General features: G+C 39.7%; 1 protein-coding gene across 1 annotated transcript; it reads right to left on the reverse strand.

Moving 5' to 3' along the window:
- Positions 1-1,076: 1,076 nt before the first annotated feature.
- On the reverse strand, positions 1,077-4,780 carry LOC117457908 (diablo IAP-binding mitochondrial protein-like). Its single transcript, XM_034098172.2, has 6 exons — positions 4,667-4,780; positions 4,093-4,213; positions 3,860-3,982; positions 2,599-2,709; positions 2,319-2,415; positions 1,077-1,941 (listed from the first exon to the last, which is right to left on the reverse strand). Exons 1-6 carry the CDS (start codon positions 4,708-4,710, stop codon positions 1,733-1,735), a joined length of 705 nt encoding a protein of 234 aa, XP_033954063.1. The 5' UTR covers positions 4,711-4,780; the 3' UTR covers positions 1,077-1,732.
- Positions 4,781-19,877: the final 15,097 nt, after the last annotated feature.

Below are 19,877 nucleotides of genomic sequence, written 5' to 3' on the forward strand. Positions count from 1 at the left end.
GGTAGATTTGGTAATAGTCTTGCAGGTTATGGTGTAAGAGTAGTAAGCACTTTCATATACAGTGAAAACATGCACATTATTGGGAATGTAAAGTGTTAAGAGTCACAATGGTTTAAAATTGTGCACAATTATTCTATACAGTATGTACCAAGCTGGTTTAGAGTGAAAGTGCCTCATGTACCTGTAGGTATAAGCACCAGGGTATGCACTTATTCACATAAAGGGTTCTCTAACAATATGGGGTTTAATCTGAATCACAATCATGCAATACAATTTCGTCAAATCTATTTAAACAAAAAAGGAAATACAATGTATAGATGATTTAAATAAATACTACCACATGCAAATGTAGGTATATCAGGGAAAGCTACATGTTAAATAGTAACACCAGTAAGTGCATACACATTAATTCAGAATAACATTTCCAATGCAGGCATAAAACAATCTGTTACAATGGATGTAGAACGCCATCTGCTGGAATTAAAGGAAGTTTGTTTGTGCTTCAGTGTACAGTGTATGGGCATCTACATTTTTGAAGGCTTTAATACTGTGAAATCCAAAACTCCTTTACAGATTTGCCACCTGCCCGCACTTTACATACAATCTGTAATATTTGGTAAACTGTGAGCTTGATTTGTCCAATAGTGGAATTATTCCTTCTGTCTTTCCAATTGAAAAGCATCACAATTCAACATTTTGACCAGAGGAAGAGCCGTTTGTTTTCTGTTCTGACAGTGTGGAAAAGAGGGGTGATGCTGTAGATGAAGTGATGACAGGGGGGGGGAGTTGAGAAAACGACCTAAAAGCTCTACAGGGTGAGTCTGGACAGGGGTAATTTTGCAGACAAGGACAGTTGTTGAGTGAAATAGAGATACAAACAACAGGTAAAGCAAAACTACCTTAAAGAATGTTTCTCAGAGGAACATAAGTGGGAATCAGAATCACAATGTGTGTGAACGAAATATTCATACATTATTCCAGAGTAACTTTAAAAAAGAATTAGTATCACAGAACAAGCAAGTCTACTGCGGGGTGTCTTTTGATTATATGGGGTTTACAAAGTTCCGCAGATGACAACAGGGGAAATTATTTTAATGGAGTCGGGTTAGACACCTCACATTTAACATCCACATCACAACAACAATTTAATCAGAACTGGTTTGAAACCGCTCTCATCCCCTGGCAACCATAAGAAGCAAGTTTTACACACATTTGTGTTACTGTTTAACAGTTTTTAGGTCATTTGGATAAACAAGTAACAAGCCCTTGCAACACAACACTGAATCTAATCCACTGGTCACTGCATTATATCTAAGTTTATCTAGTGACATGACACAAAATGCTATGTAACGTTTTCGGATGTTGTGCATTAAGTGAAGACCATAACACGTTTCTGTCTTGTCTCTTGTCTTTATTACAATGAATTAGACTAATTAAAACACAAAAATGGGATCGAGTCACAATACATAGTCTTAAATGACTTAAATAACACTTATGAAGGAGTTGCTGAATTACTGAGGCGTTTCCCTCCCTTTGTGCGATTCAACATTGCAGATTATGTACAGATGTAAGCATTTACATGTGTGCACAATCCACATGAGTAGTTACAGCCAAACATTAAAGACTCAAAGAGACAGACATTATAAGAATGATAAAAAGTAAATTTACTTTGAAAACATATCACACTTTTTTAATGCTTTCCTCTGTTTTCTGATACCTCCCAGTATTTGTTTCAATCTTCTCTTAGATAAGCGTCAGGCACCTCTTCCTCATCACTATCATTCTGTAAGGAAGCAGCATGTTGCGCCATCCTTTCAACCTCCATTACTTTAATCTCGATCAACTTTTTATCGGCATCCTTTGACAGTTTCTGTGCCTCCTCCACCTGCGTCAGGGCCACCTGAATGTTCGTCGACACCGTGATGGACGCATGTTCAGCTCCTGGACACACAGATGCAAACAGACACTGTCAAGTTGTTGATAAACAAAAGTTCAAAGGTTGATATAACACCAGCTTAAGTTCAGACATGGGTAGTGATTAAAAAGACACTCCTATCCATTACTTCATTTTTGTTTCACACAAAGCGCTACTGAGGGACAGCAAATGATCCATAAACTGTCCAAAGTGCAACACTGACAGCAGGTGAAAAGGAACAGGCACACAGCGAAACAAAGCTTTGAAAAGACGATTCACAGCTTAGCATGTATTCACAGTTACAAGAACCCTGAGAAAAACCTGCCTCAACACTTCAACCATGACATCACAACCTTTCTCTCTCATGGCATTATAACCACACACCGACATGTATTTTACACACCTGATGTGCGTGCTGCCTCAGCCGCCGTTTCACACAGCTTGACTGCGATGAACCAGGTGGACTCAAAACGTTTGCATTCATCTTGTCTGTCGTCAACCTGTCAGAACAGAGAGAGTTATAAGGTTGTCTTCAACAGATCTGCAAATGTTTGTTTTAATACGGTTTGTAAGTGTGCCGTCATATTTATAGGGCAGCAATCGATAAATCCACAGAAAAACTGAATGCTAAGCTCAGTTTTGTTTTCAAGAACCTTTCACGCAAGGAGACAACAAAAACTCACCTCAGAACGCTGGGCAATGATCACCTGCCAGATTTTATCCTCTTCTACTTGAGATAGTCTTCCCAGCGCTTCCAAATATCGTCTTTGGAGGGAAATGAGTGTGTGCACAGTCTGTTGGCAAACAGAGGGAGGACATAAACCTTTAACATTTCAAATCTATTTCAGGAGGCACACTAGCACAGAGGCACTCAAGTAGATTTAAACTAACTTAATTAAATCCACAAAAATAGCACAATATATTTTGATGGTTGATTGCCACAAATAAAGGAAATGTACCTCTGTTGTGTTGGGAGTGGCAGCAGAAGTCACAGATATCTTGAACTTAAAAATAATCCTGAAGTGCCTGCATGTCTTTACTAAACTATTTGGGGGAAAGCGTACTTAACAAATCACAGTTTGTATACAGATCTCTCGACATTGCCACTGATTTGTCTCTACATACTACATCAAATGGAAGTGGTCATGGAAAAACTGCAAATGTTTCCCTTAAAACAATTAAAGGTATGAGGATAGAGGGTCTTCACCTTTTTGTCGCTTTGAACAAGGGCTAGTTCCATGCTTCATAACCTTGTGGTCATATTTCCACTTGGAGCGTATGTGCTATTACTTTGCTTGGCGTCATTAGCTAAGGCAGCCTTTATTTTTCAAATAAATTGTTGCTTAGTTTAAAAAAATTGCTAAAAAGTAACCATTCAGATTACTTACTTAGATTAATTAGTATTACCCAAAAAACACATCATTGGAAATGTGGGTGGATGTTTGGAGCGCCAGAGCTGCTGGCTCTGTGAGATTGGCTGGCATATTGAAAGCACATGTTTTTGTAATCACTCACTGCTAGAAGAGTAGATGCAAGTCAATAATTATTATAATTTTAATTATAAGAGCAACTAATTTGGCAATAGCTTGTTAGATGGCTAGCTAACTTGTTAGATGCATAGCTGACATTAGCTAGCTGGCTATCTTACTAGCACCTCTCTAGGTAAACTATGTTGTTAACACTGTGGACTTTAGTCAACCCTTCTGGCAATCTAAGTTATTAAAGAAAACACTGTCAATATTTGTATTGAGTCTGGCCAGCTGGTTGCTGATTTTCTTCTGCACTTTTTAAACAATACAGTTATTCAAAAGGTTCTCGTTAGTTAAGCCTTTTTATCTAAAGACTAGTGGAATGTTATAATGAAAACGTATCCAATAGACCAGAAGATCGAACACAATCCTTGTTGCAAATATGAGAAATTTCTCAGAAAAGATGAGAACTTACTTTAGAGTACTCTGTGATGGCATCAATAAGAGCTAAAGTGGTCTGAGAGAGAAAGGTGCTTGAACTGTCTGTAACCAGAGAGGCTGCTCGTCTGACCAGAGAGTCACGAGAGAGGTTGTCAGCCTGCAACAGAGACGCACAGAGTAACACACAAGGCAAATGTACACTTATTTACATACTTTAGATGGCTGCTGTGTTGTTTGTATGCGTATATCTCTGGTAAGATTACTCACCTGTTTGAAAGGTATAGCACACAGCGCACCGCCCACAGTTAGTGACGATATACCTGTGTACAGAATGTGTGTCCATTTCCCCGCAGGTTTACCGCTACTGATGAGGACACGAGTTGAACTCCTATACAAATAATAAAACAGTTTCATCTCAAATCAGCCAGTTAGGCCTACAGTTAAATATATGATTTTAACATAAGTGTTAAGCAATGTCAAGTTACGATCTTATATTGTCAGTAGCCTACATACAAAGGACTGAACAGAATGAGGACCCCTAAAGATGAAATAAGACGATTGGGGAATCAATACTGAACCTAGTTTTAATTCGCCCTTTACTCTTCTTTACTGAGTGTAATATAATGCGGTTTTGGGCAAGGAAAAACAAGTTTAACGAGTATTATAACAACTTCCGGTTGTTGTTGCTATCACTTTCAGAGGCAAAACATTTTCATTTTCCCACTTTAATCGTCGACAACAGTATTTTATTTTGAAGAGGTGGGTAGTTTAGGATATTGTGTAGCCATTGATCTAGAAACTTTACCTATACAAATACATTTAACTGCAAAACATATCGTACCTGAGTAGACGGAAGCAGGTTGTTATCCTCCGCAGTGCGGCCATGTTGGTCCGCTTCAATAAATGTTCGTGTCACCGATCAAAGATTCCCCGGCAGTGAGACGTCACAGCCTGCAGTGCACACTGCTTCCCTCACGCGGTGAAACGACAACATTAATTTGTGCTCAGCTGTAAATACAGTCACTAATGTCCTCTTAATCTTTCAACATATCACCAACAGGCAGTGTTGGAAGAAGTACTCAGACATTACACGTACAAGTACAAATACTATGCTATAAAAATACTCCACTACAGATAAACGTCCTGAATTCAAAAGTGTACTTATATTAAAGTACACATTGTAGTAGCCTTGCATCAAGATGTTAAATTATCATTTCAGAATAATATCAAGTATTTTCTTAAACTACTTCAAAAGTACTTGTAACGCAGAATCTATCTTTACACAGTATTTTATTATTATGGTTATTATTTTATCCTGTTTTTATACATTTAATAGTATGTTAGTATTGTGGTTTGTCAATGTGGACCAAATGTACATCTAGATTATGTGTAGATTATTAGTAGCATTGCATTATACCGCATTATACCCAAACCCCCAGGAAGTGCACCGGACTCAGATGAAAATATTCGTGCTGGCCAAACGGCGGTACTACACTTCCGTTTGGTTGCCAGGCCCGGAAACACTTTTCCCCATTGATTTACGTGGGGAAAGAGTGGTCTGTAAATCGTTGGATAATTTTTTTTAAACTAAATAACTACCCAGTATGAACACTTGTATAGCCCTTATTAAAAACATTCATTCCTCAAGTTGTAATAATGTGCCAATAACGTTATTCTGAGAGTTATTTCCCTCTGCATTATGAACGCGCATCTCAACCACAGGACCGCGCCGCCCGGCACGTTCATGTTACGTGTCCCGGCCCTATGGTCCCGACCCAATCAGACCACACTGTGCTCACTCACAGGGAGGGTGGGGGCTGGAGCTATTGGAGCTACAACGAGCCGTTAAAGGCAGAGAGTGAAATTCAGTGAATACCATAGACTGTATAGGTGAATACACGTAGTTTACAGAGATGCTGTTTGAGAAACTGTTAGAAATTAAAATCAATGTTTTAATGGCATAAAGTACCTTAAACATACTGTCAGTTTAAATCATATACAGTCTATGGTTTAAATGCTGTTTTATACTGAAAAACCAGAAGTTCTTGTGCACAACTAGTTGTTAAGCTTTTATTCTGAAAATCCTTCATCTCCGGTTAGCATTTAGCATGAGGCTAATATACCATTTACTATAGAGGTGAATTTAGCAACGATATGATATGATGTTGCACACCGAAACCTACTGATTTCGACACTACAACTATAGAAGTCGATATATTATTATTGTTGAATATGAAATAAAGGTACAGTTTATTTGAGTACGTTATTGTTTACAGATGTGGGTAGCATGTGACAACATCAGGTATGACCGGAAACCAAACTGTCGTGAAGTATTTCCTGTATTTTTTGGAGTATTGATTACAGCGTTTAGAATGTGTTAAATGAAAAGTCATGAAAGAGTTAAGGAGGAGAAAATGCGTGTTTAGATATATATTGAATGTACAATGTCTGTCTCCTCTGATATGCGTAACAACGGACATTAAATACGTGGAGGGCCGACCGCTACACAAGGAGGAGCCAGCAGAGGGGATATAACAGCTGGAGGGGGAGCTCGCCCTCTTTTTCTCTGCTGGCGAGAGCCAGACACAGCTGCTTTTCTGTCTGATCATTTTCCTGTTTGTAACATTACTGTGCCATATTTGTAATTAAAGTACCAATTTGAACTTTCACAGAGACTCAATTAGTCTCCTTTTTAAAGCTTCTCTCCTGGACGCGAGAATAACCAACACAGATAACAAAACCAATGTGAGTTGCGTTTATCTTTACCCATGGATGCACAATAAGAAAGGACCCATATCGTCTTACTGCCACTCCACGGAGCTGTAATAATGGATATATTGCACATGTTTGCTGTAATTCATTATCATACTACATGGGCTGTATGATTAACTCTTGTACCGTAAATGTTGTATTAAATAAAGTTAATATTACTTATTATTATAAGTATATATATATATATATACAGTGCAATAATTATTTCATGCTAAATGAAGCTCTGTTGCTTGGATATCACTAGATCCTGTTACAGCGTAATATAACGATTGATGTGAACATTAGCATAATTATGCTAGCTGCTAACTGCCGCCTCGTTAATATCAAATCCATCATAATAACAAATCATTACCATGCTGTCATGAACGTGCGGTGCTGTTACGTGTACGCAAATTGACATGCTTGATGTGAATGAGCATTTTGGTTAAAGTTGCGCATGCGCTATGAGCGCACGGGTACTTCTCACGCATGCCGCACTCACGGGGACTGATCTGCAGACCTCACAAGAGAAGAATGCAGACATGAGATCTGTGCAGTAGGGAGTGGGTTTGAAGCGAGAGGAAACTGAGTGCTCAGCATTCAGAAATGAATATAGTAATGCAGGGAAAAATAAGGACACAGAGCAAGGGATAAGACAGTCATTGAGGGGGAGTACAGGAGTGAGAGTGACACAAGTTAAGACCTGGGTTAGGATATACAACTGCAACTAGGCTGGGTCAATCCTTTTTACAAGCTAGTGTTAGTACATGACAGTTTAACAAAGTTAAGACCCTCAAATCAAAAATACTGATACAAATGCAAATACTGTATGGTGTGCACTACAAAGGCACAATTTATAACGTCATGTTATCGGACTCTGAGCAGCAGTATTTAGGTCATGGGCTGATTGATGACGGTTTTATGGGTGATAGGTCTTCTGACATCTGTGGCCATCATATCTATTGTTTATGATAACCTACATAGTTTAGATGTCACTACAGTAACTATTTACGTTGAGTCAAGAAGCACATTCATCTTGTAAAGTAAATAAATACATTTTAGCTGTTCATTTGAATAATAAACGTTTCGATAATAAGATAATAACTCCAATAGCTGTACTGGTTGAAGGTATGTTTGGCTACCTATCATTCTACTAGCCTAGTCCTCACCCTCTTCCCTGCTTCTGTGTGTGTGTGTGTGTGTGTGTGTGTGTGTGTGTGTGTGTGTGTGTGTGTGTGTGTGTGTGTGTGTGTGTGTGTGTGTGTGTGTGTGTGTGTGTGTGGTGTGTGTGTGTGTGTGTGTGTGTGTGTGTGTGTGTGTGTAGGAGGTGAACACAGGCGGAAGGGCAGTGTTTCATTACTGTTTAATGAATGCAGTAATTCATTCCTTGCTCTAAAGACCCTTAGTTTAGTACAGGCAAATCACAACATTAGCTGACCATTAAACTTCCATCTGATACCAAGGTGACATTTAAAAATAAAATTGACATGAATTTGAAAAACTGTTTTGGCAAACCTCCCACAAAAACAGTCAAACAATATGGATTGATATATGACTATTGTAACTTTGAAGTCATACAACAATGAGCTATTCAGTAATGTCTCAATGGACTTATGCCCGCTACAGCAACCGTTCCCAGCCCACAGCCAAGCTCTCCAAGTCTCAATGTTTTTTCTTAGAGTTGTATGAGCCTTTAAACACCAGAAACTCAAAGAAGTCAATAGGAGGTGGGGAGCTATTTGTCTGGTATTGTTATTCTCTAAAGAGGTGACCGGGAAAAGAAAACAGACAATGCCTGTATGCCTTACACAGGACCCCAGACCGTTGCTTTATTATTTGTGACGCCTATAACTCAGTCTCAATCAGTCGGAGACAGGATAGGCCAAGTGGTGTATCGCTTGTTTTATAGCATGTCTTTATCGTAAGAAATATTTGTGCAGTGTGAAAGAAACATTAGTTCCTACACCAGCTCTAATCTACCCCCTTCCTTCCTAGCATTGTATCCTGTGAGGGTGTGAGGCTTTTTCAGTGGGCTAATTCATGGTGGAAACAAACACAGGCTGACAGGCCTTTAAAAAAGGGGCGTGCGGGCCTCTTTCACACATCACCATCCTCTTCAAAACGCCTTTTTCATTGCTCTCCCATAGCAATGTGGAATTCTCCTCATCCAGGTCACATTTGATTAAAGATCCATGCTTAAGAGAAACATATCAATAGTGTTGACATACAAAGTGTCAGGATAGGTTACAACCTCTCATCAGAGTCAACTACGACTATGCTGCAGAACTGGTGAAGAACAATGTCTGCCACTGTGTATCGAGGCAATGCAAACACTCCTACAGCATCCTGCCTTATTGTGTGGGATTTGTTATTGTTTGTTGTGGGGGTTTGAGGTATTTCAGTCTCTGACCACAGTGCTGTGGACACAGAGGTGGGCAGCAATGTTATTTTTCCATGCAAGGAAATGCATGAAAGGAAGTACTTTTTTGTGAAATTGACATTTGGAAAGGTCCCAGATGTTCACAGAAAGCAAGGGAGGACATCTTTCAAGCTGCTGTGTGAATAGGTAACTTCATTTTGGGAGTTTTAATGTTAGGCGGAGAAGCTACAATGGGGTCCTTGTCAATTAGAGCCTAAGTGTAGGACATCCCTGACACGTTAATGCTAATAGAGACTGCAGTGCCCTCAGTATCACACCACAGTGGTGTTACAAAATGCACTTGGGTAGAATTGTTGTGTATGTCAGGGTCTGCTAGCTCATCAAGAACATCCTCTCCTGTCCTCTTTTAGATAGCTGACTGCTCTCAAAAAAAACCTTTATCTCGTCTCAGAAGCTGACAGCCATGAATGAATGTTTAGACATATACTACATAAAACAATTAGCCAGACATCACTCAAACACAACTGGAGCCTTTATACTTTCAGCTTTTTTATGGTTGGCCTAGTATCTGTTTAATTGATTTTGGTAAATTATTCACAGCATCCGCTAAAATCTAACATCAAGCCAAACAAAGGCAGCATAGACAGGCTACTTTGGAAGGATAATTCCAGGTCCAAGCCTTCACGTACTGTAAGTCTCTGTAATAATAAAATATACATTGTTGGCCTCATATGTTCAAAACAACTCAATTCAACTTTGAAGGATTCATAATATAACAAATCAGATGTTTTTAAATACACATGTTGGTGTTTTTTCCACAATTTACAAGTCACACTGTGCTTTTAAATTATATCTTATAAAACCAGTCTCAATTTTCATTCATGAGGACAGAAATAGACTCGGCCCTTGTTGGGTGGCGGGGGTGGGGGTGGAGTTGTGCTGAGGAGAGAGAATGGGTTCTGTGCTAATCACAGACTCCACTGCCCTTCGCTGGGTCTAAATAGGCTACTGTACTTTCATTAGGCTGATCTAACATAATGGAAACATAGTTTCCCACATGCCGCAGAGACCCCAGTGGGAATTCCGCTGTTTTTCTTTAAAATAATTCCCATCATTCTCCAATTTTAGATTTCTTGTATGCAAACAAACCTTTTTAAAGGGATCGACATGTTGTTAGTGATTGTCCCATGTAATCTGCACACTGGAGTAGTTTAATAGGTCTAGGCCAGGGGTAGCCAACACGGTGCCCGCGGGCACTTAGTCGCCCGCAGGGGCAACGCGAGTCTAAAAGTAGCTCGCCAAGCAAAGACTAGGCTTTAAACAAAGGCTTATTATATTTACAGCCCTAATAACATTCATTTTCTGGTCTCAATATGTGTCTTGGCTGTTTTCGTTGTGATCGCTAAATTCACCTTGTTTATTATCACTATAACACTGACCCAGATCGCTGGATCGCTAGAAACACCGCTGTCATCAGGCTGGCAAGGGCTGGCCATGCTCTGCTCAACCTCCCGGCGGGAGGCTCCCGCCTTCCCCAATGGACTCAGTAGCGCCCCCTGCTGCCGTGGAGCATGTGCCAGCCACGGCGGAATATGAAGAAAAAGTTTTGTAGTTGTAAAAACAAGTTTTGTACTTGTAAAACCTATGCTGAATTTGTCTCTGAAACATGATTTATTAGAACAATGTTATGTGTTTGTTTGATAGATACGTTTTTTCTTTGCAAAACTAAATGCATTAGTTTGTAGATGGTGTTTTTTACATTACATTACATTGCATTTAGCTGACGCTTTTATCCAAAGCGACTTACAATAAGTACATTCGACCAGGAAGACACAACCTTGAAGAAAACAGAATCATATAAGTACATCAGGTTTCATAGAGCCAAGTATTTCAAGTGCTACTCAACTGGCTTTAGATAAGCCAGTCCTTTATTTGTATTTGCAAACCACATTGTGTTTGTTAGTGAATCATGAGGCATTTGTAAACCTGTTTAGTTTGTTTGTGGAGTTATGGCAGGAAATTAAATCCATAGTTATCATACCAGCAATGGGTCTTGCTCGTTCTTTCGCTTCCCGTCTGATGAAAGGACCAGGAGTGGCTGGATCAAGTTAGCTACCTAGCTAGTAGCAAGCACGTTAGTTAGCATTACAGTCTTAGCCGTGTCATTTTTTTAGCCTTAACATGAAGTAACATTAAGTAACCCAAAATGTTAAACAGTAAGAGTAGTAGTCATATTTCGTGAACCCTTTGAAGAGTACTGTCACACCGGTGTGATCATTCTATAATACACCATTTAAGCCCGGGGAGAAACGCTAACGCTACATTAGCATCGGCGATCTGTTCTACTTCATGCTATCTGCACAAATGATTGACATTAAACATTAAAAAGATCAGGCAGTTCAGAGAGAATCAAAGGAAGGCAGGCAGCTTTGCATGACATTCTTCTGGACGTGTTTCATTGTGGTGATAGTGAGGGTAGTCAATCCATTTTTGACAAGACAGTGGTGACGGCCATCTTGGTAACGTGTATTGTTGTGCTAGTCTGCAAGACCAGAGATGTAGTTCATTGAGTGTTTCACACAAACAAATGTGTTACTTCACAGTTTTACGACACATTTTTATTTTTTTACTAGCAAAATTATCTTTTAAATTGACAAACATCGTGTGTGTAACTCGTGGCACAATTCAAACGGGATCCAAAGATAATCTTTCTCTCTCCATCGACTTCAATACAGACTTTTTCAGAAATAAGGTCCCTGGAGCTCCCCGGAAGGGGAGGGACTTCGCCACTCAATAGAAGTAACGGAGGTCAGAAGAACAGTGATTCTTTAGATAAAAAGTTAAACTTTTAAAAAACAAGTTGTTAAGCAGTGCTAGTAAGACTACAGAGTTCAGAGGTTTAGTTACAGTTCATGATAATAATATTATTTAAACTTGTTTAACTATGCTACATTTGGATCCAGCTACCTCTAAGGAATTTAGCTAATGTAAGGTATAAAAAAACATTAAAAGAGGAAGCTGCTTCACAATTACAGAGGAAGTAACACAGTCCAACAAAAGCAGCATCTGTACTGTGTGTACCATGGTCAATAAAAACAGTAAGTAGTTTGGTCAGTGTGGCATTTCAGCAGCATTATCCTGGTCAAAGGTTGTTCATTTTCCCGGCACACCCACTTTTCCCGGCACACACCCTGTTTCTGCAACAGATTAAAACCCAACTCTTGATTTTCACTTACCACCCACTTTGAACTGTGAGAACAAGGAGATGTAGGTGCCTAGGTAATTTGGGATTAAGAAAAAAAATCACAGCAGATTTGACTTCAGCACAAAAACATGTATTTGATAAGATGCCAATGCAAAATGCTTGGCCAATTGCGTTGTTTATGATGAAATTATATTGCCCTGTATCTTGTACAACTACGTCTAGACTTCAATCAAAGGGGAATATTGTCAACACACCCCTCTTTGCAATGTACTACACACCCCCTCCCACAGTTTTAAGTCCATGGAGCATCACATAAAGCCAGTAAAACAGCATACAAGTGTATTTTTTGGTACTCAGGTTACATGTCTGGTTTGTTCCCATAACATGAAGCCCACTTGGACGTAGAAGACAAATATTTTGAGAATATATAGTCAGTAGTACCTCATTTAATCCAGGTCCAACCAGTTCACGGCTGTAGGGTTAGTCAATCTTTAAACTCTGACCCCTGCTCTTTAAAATGTAATTCAATCTGTTTTGCAATAGCTATTATTCTAACATTGTTTTTAAGCCCTAAATAGAACTGGCCACTTGTTTTGTTAAGATTATTTTCGCAATCTATTTAGAGGCAAACATAGCTACCACGTTGAACTATAGTGTTTGTCAGCAGTGAGTAGTAATCTATGACTCTACACTTAGCTTTCAAACATGCAGTATGTTCCTCCATCCCTACATCAACACCAAACAGAAGCATCACCTGCGGTCTATTTGTTATTATTTGCTAAAGGTATTCAGCTTTTCTGAAAACAAAGACGGCACCTGCAACCAGAGCAGAGGGATGTCAACTATAGGGGGTAATGTGGACATAGGGGGTGTAGGAGGGATGGCAGGGGAATACAGAATCATTTGGCTCAATACCAGAAGGGACACAGTTCTCCAAAATCCTGTTCAAGCCATTACCGCAATATATCTGCATCAAGGACCAGGGCTGCTCAGCAAGCCAATTCAGGGACTCAGAGCCAGGGGACATTTCTTTCTCTTCTCGGTTTCGGTGTCTGATGTTATCTCACACACAATGAGGGACAAGGGTGTGTTAAGAAACCTAGAAAACTTGGGACTTGATCACTTTTGTAATACAATAAACAGTTTTGGACTGTCACTAATCAGTTACTCTATTACTGTAAATAAAGCATGCAGGGAACATTTCCTGCTCACTTGTGGTTTTGGACCTGAGACTCTGGTATAGTAAGTCCAATACTTTAAAACTGCTAAATCAATGTATATGTCAACGATTTAAAATGTTTTTTAATAAAGATATAACAGAAATATACTTGTAGGGGGAACTAAAAAAGTTGGATGACTGACTTTTAAAAATGGGTCTACTATGTTGAGCCAAAGGACAATGTTCCTTCCTAACATATGTTTTAATGTTTGGAGACTTGATAAGAAAGATGTATAGAGAGCTTAAAACTAGGAAGTATGTGAGTCACTGCGGGACTCGGATATGCCAAAAACATTTGACAAAAGAAATTCCTTGCTAGCTACAGTAATGTATGTCATCATCACTTGTGTACAAGCAAATAAGACAACACTACTGAAAGCTAACTTGCTGCAGTCAGCACCACCCAGTATTTGACTGGTAAGTGCTAATAATCTTCCACTTGGGTGGTAGGGGGTAGGTCAGCGTATACAACAGGACTGTGTGCTCTTCCCAAATATCATAACCACCTGACAGCTGAATGAGTGAAACAAATAAGAGTGAGGCCGTGGAAAGCAGCCACACCTGTTTCCCATAACCCTGACGCTCCCCTCCTGGGGATTCAACTGCAGTGCTGACTGTGCACATCCTGCATGTATACCTCTTTAATATGGACTGTGAAGCCACAGTGTATCAGAGTGACCCTAACCTGAGGGGAAAAACCCTGACTCCTGAAAACAGCAGGCAAAAACTGTTCCAAAAGGTTGGCCTGTGTTCATTCACAGTAGTTAATTATCCATGGAAATATTGGAAGCCATTTTTACCGCATAGTTTCCTATGACTCAGTAATTGAAACAGTCAATTGTCTATTCAAGATGTATTCAGTCGACAAGACCTAGGCTACTAGCGAACACACAGTGAAAATAGCATCACTAATAATAGCACTTCCTATGTATTTTTTGAATGCTCCCTTGTTGCCCACAATTTGGAATGGCTTATTAACCCCATGCACTTCGGTTCTAATGACAGGTACTCATAATGTCGGTCTGGGGAGGAAATAGACACCGTGCCACCAAAAGCACTGTGATTGGCATGTTAAACAAGAAGGTTCGGTTAAAGGTTGATTCTGTGTCATTACAATGAAACCCCACAGAAAGACCTAATTCAACAAAGTTTTAGTCCGCCCCTCAATGATTTGCAACTTCCATAACCTGTCTGTGACACCCAGCCCCAATATCCATTATTTCCTGTGGAAGATGCAAATCTGGGTTAAAAATATTAAGTTTCATAGTAGTTATTTTCCCTTTAAACAGTTGAGCCCTAAAGTTTTTAGCCAACGTTACTGAAACAAGACTAAATGGGCACAGCATTTGTTAGTGACTATAACCTCACATTTGGTGAGCTAGCTAGTATTTATGCAGCTTTGTGAATGTGGGATGGGCTCAAAATAACCTACAGAGGCCATGTTCATGGTAATGTAGATTGATGTGTTTTTAATCTTTTTTGGACAACGATGGAAGAATAAGCCATGTCGTAGCTCGGTATTCAATTCATTGCTGTTTTTTGTCTTTTCATGGGATTTCCTGAGAATAAAAAAAAACATGATATTATAACAATGCCATTCTTATTCCTCAAAATAGTGAAATTCTTAGTCATAGATGTCTGTAACCACCTAAAAGTGGTCAGTTATAACTCTTTGTATTGTGAATTCCTAAATCCATGAAGGCATAGTCTAATAACCGTAACCTCTCTAATGCACATTTGTGGGCCACCCAACACGGAAACGGACCAATTTTTGTAAATATGTTGAGTAACTTTTGTTTGAGTGAGTGGGAATTTCTACCATCTTCAAAGCCTAAAATAAAGTACACAGACAATGTTCTAGTGCAATTCAAGTTAATCAGGTAAGTGCAGGGAGTCCTGTTTGAACTTTTGAAAGAAAAAAGGCTAAAGTAATGAAAAATGCACTGCAGTGTCACATTGGTGTCTTTTTATTCATTCTACCGACAAGTCCAGGGATAAGCAACGACTGGGGGCTACAGCTCTTCATTTACTGAAAGACCACCAGGGAACAGCTTGCCATACAAAGCCTCTGACAGTCACATCTGTCGAGGAAGAGGAAGCAAAGGGTGGAGTCAACAGAAGCTGGTGACCACAGCCTGCGCCCTGAACCCCACACACACTGCCTCCATGTCCCACAATAAAGCAGCACACTCATCTGCTGATGGCCTTCTTTCAAAAGGAAAACACTGCCTGCATTTAATGTGATTAGGAGTTTTCAGGCTGCTGCATCACAGCTGAGATTTAACCTCAAATGAGAGGAACCGATGAATTGCTACAGCTGCTACCCACAGATGTGGGTCCAAATGCTAAAATGTACTTTAATGCCCTTTCTTGTATATACTTTCAATAGAAAATAACTAGTCTGGATAATTAACACCAGACGTGGAAAATGTTTGTGAAAATGTTGACATCTTTTGTCAGTGGACCAGAAAAATACTTTTGTTCATGCTCAACTTTGAATTATTATCATCAAGTGAATCAAGTCAAATTCAGTGTGACAGAAGTTTTTGTTGCAAGATAAAAGATTCCAATTGGGCCAAATAGTTTTCCTGGTAGAGCTAAAAAAAACACATGCTCAGTCACCACTAGGTAGACATGGTTTTGATTCCGACCTGGGTACCGTTTACGTGAGTCATATATCTCTCTCTCTAACTTTCAAATTTGTCTCTGTAATAAAAGCACTGGTGGCCGAAAACATTTTAAAAAAAAGATGTCATCCGAATATCTCCCTCAAACAAATGTCTCCAAGTCTTGACCTGATATACCTTAGCATTGTAAAGACAAAGCAGGAGTGGATTAATATGTCGAATGACTAAACCACTTTCTTGGCTACATCTTGCTGTCAATTAATAAACCACTGAAGTACATTAACATAAGGGGAACAAATCTGCTCAGTCAGTACATTGCCTTTTTTAAATCTATTTCTGTTTTTAGTCTGTAATTTAGGTGGCTTCATTACAACATTATTTATTTATATTATGAATCATGCGGCCCCAAGAGAAGAGACCACAAAACTAAGGTCTTCAATTACAGACCTCACAACCCGTAGCCACGCCTTGAATGAATCCCCTCCTCAAAGCCCTGTCTACATACAGGGAATCTGAAAATGATACTATCGAGGAAGGTTCTTGACTCAAAGTACCCTGCACAATAGTAGGCTTGAGCCACATGGTCTTCAACCATATGGTAGGGAGTCTTTTCCAAACACAACACCAAAAAGTAACCTTTGCTGGCTAGATTGCCCTGTGTTAATAATTAGCTTGTTTGGCCGCTGAGGTGACTAGTTAAACTAAGACGTGCTGTGCACATGGCTCCAAACAGCAGCACATGTTCCAATCAGCTTACTTTGCAACAGTATGTTGTTTATCAGTTCACTGTGTTGATTTATGAACCAGTGTTTAGTGGGAACAGACAGAAAAAGAATTTATGAAGAAGACTGAAAAAGCGTGTGTGTGTGTGTGTGTGTGTGTGTGTGTGTGTGTGTGTGTGTGTGTGTGTGTGTGTGTGTGTGTGTGTGTGTGTGTGTGTGTGTGTGTGTGTGTGTGTGTGTGTGTGTGTGTGTGTGTGTGTGTGTGTGTGTGTGTGTGTGTGTGACTGATTTGGCACCAATGGCAGCTGAAGAGACACACTGAAACTTGTTTTGTGTAGGGGCTTTTAGCTTATCAAAAAAGGTTAGATTGTCTGCTTATGTAAAAACATGAATATCTGCACATTTTTTTATTATCAAATGGCTATGCCAGTATATGGCTATATTAATAAAATAGCTGAGCAAGTGCTAATTCAAATGAAAATGGGTGCAAAAGGATTTTTCTGGTTCAAGCTTTTCCATTGTCATTTATGTGCTGGTTTCCTAATTTTTTTTGGAAATGTTCTGATGTTTCATTCACCAAGAGATTATGGAAAAATGAAAAAAATGCAGATTCATCAATCAGTTGCGGCCCTAGCTGGTGCCAGGGTGACTGCCATGCATGTAGCTATGCGAGAAAGGTTTTATGGTCCTTTTAAGATACTGCTACCATGGCATATTGGAGTCTTTTTATTGCCCTTGAATTCAGAAAAACAAATGGGCCGTTCTTTGGAGGAATTTACTTTTAGTATCCATCAATGTTTGTCTTAGCAGGCCTGCCATGTATTGTAATCCCAGCTCAGGACTGCGATAGAGCAAAGCACAGCTTGGGACAGTATGGAGACTGGAAGGTGCTCGGACTGGCATGCAGCCCAACTGCAGGTCAATACTTCCAGAGACTGTGCGACTGCAGTGCCTCCCCTGAAATATGTCTTCATTTCCCCTGCCACTCTCACGCCCAAAGCGGAGAGGTCTGCGCTGCCTCTCCTCAATAGCGTGGATCCCCCATCCCTATCCAACAACCAGTGGGCAAACTTTTCACAAAGGAGCTGCTCTTAGCTCACCATGAGTGACACTCACACACAGATATGCAATTATATTTCTATACTAATCAATACTGCTCCTCAATTAATGATTAATGTAAGGCAAGTCGTGTTGTGACTTTGTAGAACTCCCCTTAGCTAAAAAATGTGCGTGTGACTGGTGTGACTACAACGAAATCAGCTCTGCGCTTAACCCAATCTCTTGTCCCGGGTAGGGAGAAATGGGACTATAACGGAGGTTAGCTTGCGTGTAATAAGTTGCTGGGTAGGGTACACTGTTGTTAATAACGTTAACACAGTTGAAATGTGCAAGCGAGGTTTAGCTTACTGTGAACTGACGCCAACTGCTAACTTACTTTCCTAGCGACATACAGTTAGGATAACCACAGAGCAGAACCGTTAGCCTGAACACAGCTAGCAGGCATTGCACGGAATACAGCCCAGCACAACGAGGACCAACGTTAGCCGGGTTTAAATCAGTGACTAACGGTAGAGACTCCGAGCACTATGGCAACTTCTCACAATGGCCTCTCAAAATGACAAAGAAACAGTTAACTCACAGGTAAGTCCGTAAAAGGTGAGCAGCGTTGTTAAAAGTCGCAGTCCGTTAGCTGGCGGGGATCGTTTCTCCATGATGCCTATGTGTGTGTGTGCACTCGGGCACTCTGTGTCGGTCCTCCTTCACTCCTGCTCGTCCTGCTCTCTGTGACTGCCTCGCTGCTCTCCATAGCGACCGATCCGCGTGGGCTGTACCACTCCTGCAAGGACAACAAACAGAAACGCACGCGCGCGCACAGTCCCAAACATCCCCATTTGATTTGAATTGTTCTGTTTCAACCTTTCAACACTGGACACCTCTGAGATGTAATGAGTTAGTGTTAAGTGGTACCAGAATGTGTTTTGTGGTGTTACTGGTTATAGTAGCCTATTGCAGAAGCAATATTTCTCAATACAAAAGTGGCTATTAAACGGGTTTTTTGTTTTGTTGGTCTGGGTCAAATTAGAGGCATTAAAATATCATCTAATTCAATATTGTGAGAGAAAAAAAGTAGGAAATAAGCTTTTATAAGACATGAGATAAACAGGGCAACTGTGACCAGTTGCTTGCCAAATAGTGAGCCCACATTTATCTGTACTGCTAAGCTAAGCCTTATTAGAAATGGTAGTAACTCATTAATAAATGGGAATGTGTTTTACACTTTACAATAAGGCTGTTAGTAACTCGTAAATAAATGGTCATAAAGAGATGCCAAGAAACATCAAGATGGATGGGGGGGAATCAACTCAGTGAACAACAGATACCAAGGATGTTGGCTGATGAAGAAGACGAAGTTACTGAAAGATACATTTTTGAGTATAAAAGATGAAAACTAGAAAATGAAGTACTTTGTTACAGTATATAGCCAATATAAGGCTTAGTCATCTTGCCAAATAGTGAGCCTGTGTTGATGTATGAAAACTATGTTAGAACTGGTTTATAAATGGTTCTTAAGGATTAATAAAGTGGTTACAACCTAATTATAAACCCTTTATGAATCCTTTATAAGGGTAGTCTTATTGTAAAGTGGTACCGTCTACTTTAATATAAGCTGCTGTAACAGTAATCTATCTATCCATCCATCCACTACCCAGGATGGATCAGCTGCACAAGGTAGCAGCTGCCCTGGGGCCCCAAAACCTCAGGGGGCCCAAAGCTCCAGGTTCACCACATGGCAATTAGTTTAAGGTAATTTGATCAAAGAAACATTTGTTTAGTAATACTGTTTTGAACACTAAAAAACAACTTAAACTGTCATAATAAGGGCCCTAAATTGACACTGGCTTTGTTAAATAATGTTGAAGCCTTTTATGTAGATAGAACATGAGTTAAAACCTAGTTTTAAGGCATTTATAATGTTACATTTAGCATTTTCCTAAATAAATCTGCTGAATCAAGTTACTAAACAATTAATAGATAGAAGGGGTAACATGATTGGGGCTCAGTGGAGGGTTAAACTGACCCTGGATATAACAGAAGTGGACTGCTTAATATTTAGGCATTGTCAAATAGTGATCTCTTAAAAATAATG

The sequence above is a fragment of the Pseudochaenichthys georgianus genome, chromosome 13, assembly GCF_902827115.2.
Source record: "Pseudochaenichthys georgianus chromosome 13, fPseGeo1.2, whole genome shotgun sequence".
In the NCBI taxonomy this organism is placed as follows: domain Eukaryota; kingdom Metazoa; phylum Chordata; class Actinopteri; order Perciformes; family Channichthyidae; genus Pseudochaenichthys; species Pseudochaenichthys georgianus.

Excerpts from the sequence above, each read along its gene's own strand:
- LOC117457908 (XM_034098172.2), bottom strand. The coding sequence starts at position 4,710 with ATGGCCGCACTGCGGAGGATAACAACCTGCTTCCGTCTACTCAG. Across the intron at positions 4,214-4,666 it reads ACCTGCTTCCGTCTACTCAG|GAGTTCAACTCGTGTCCTCA; the intron begins GTACGATATGTT and ends TTATTTGTATAG. Across the intron at positions 3,983-4,092 it reads GTGCTATACCTTTCAAACAG|GCTGACAACCTCTCTCGTGA; the intron begins GTGAGTAATCTT and ends TCTCTGTTGCAG.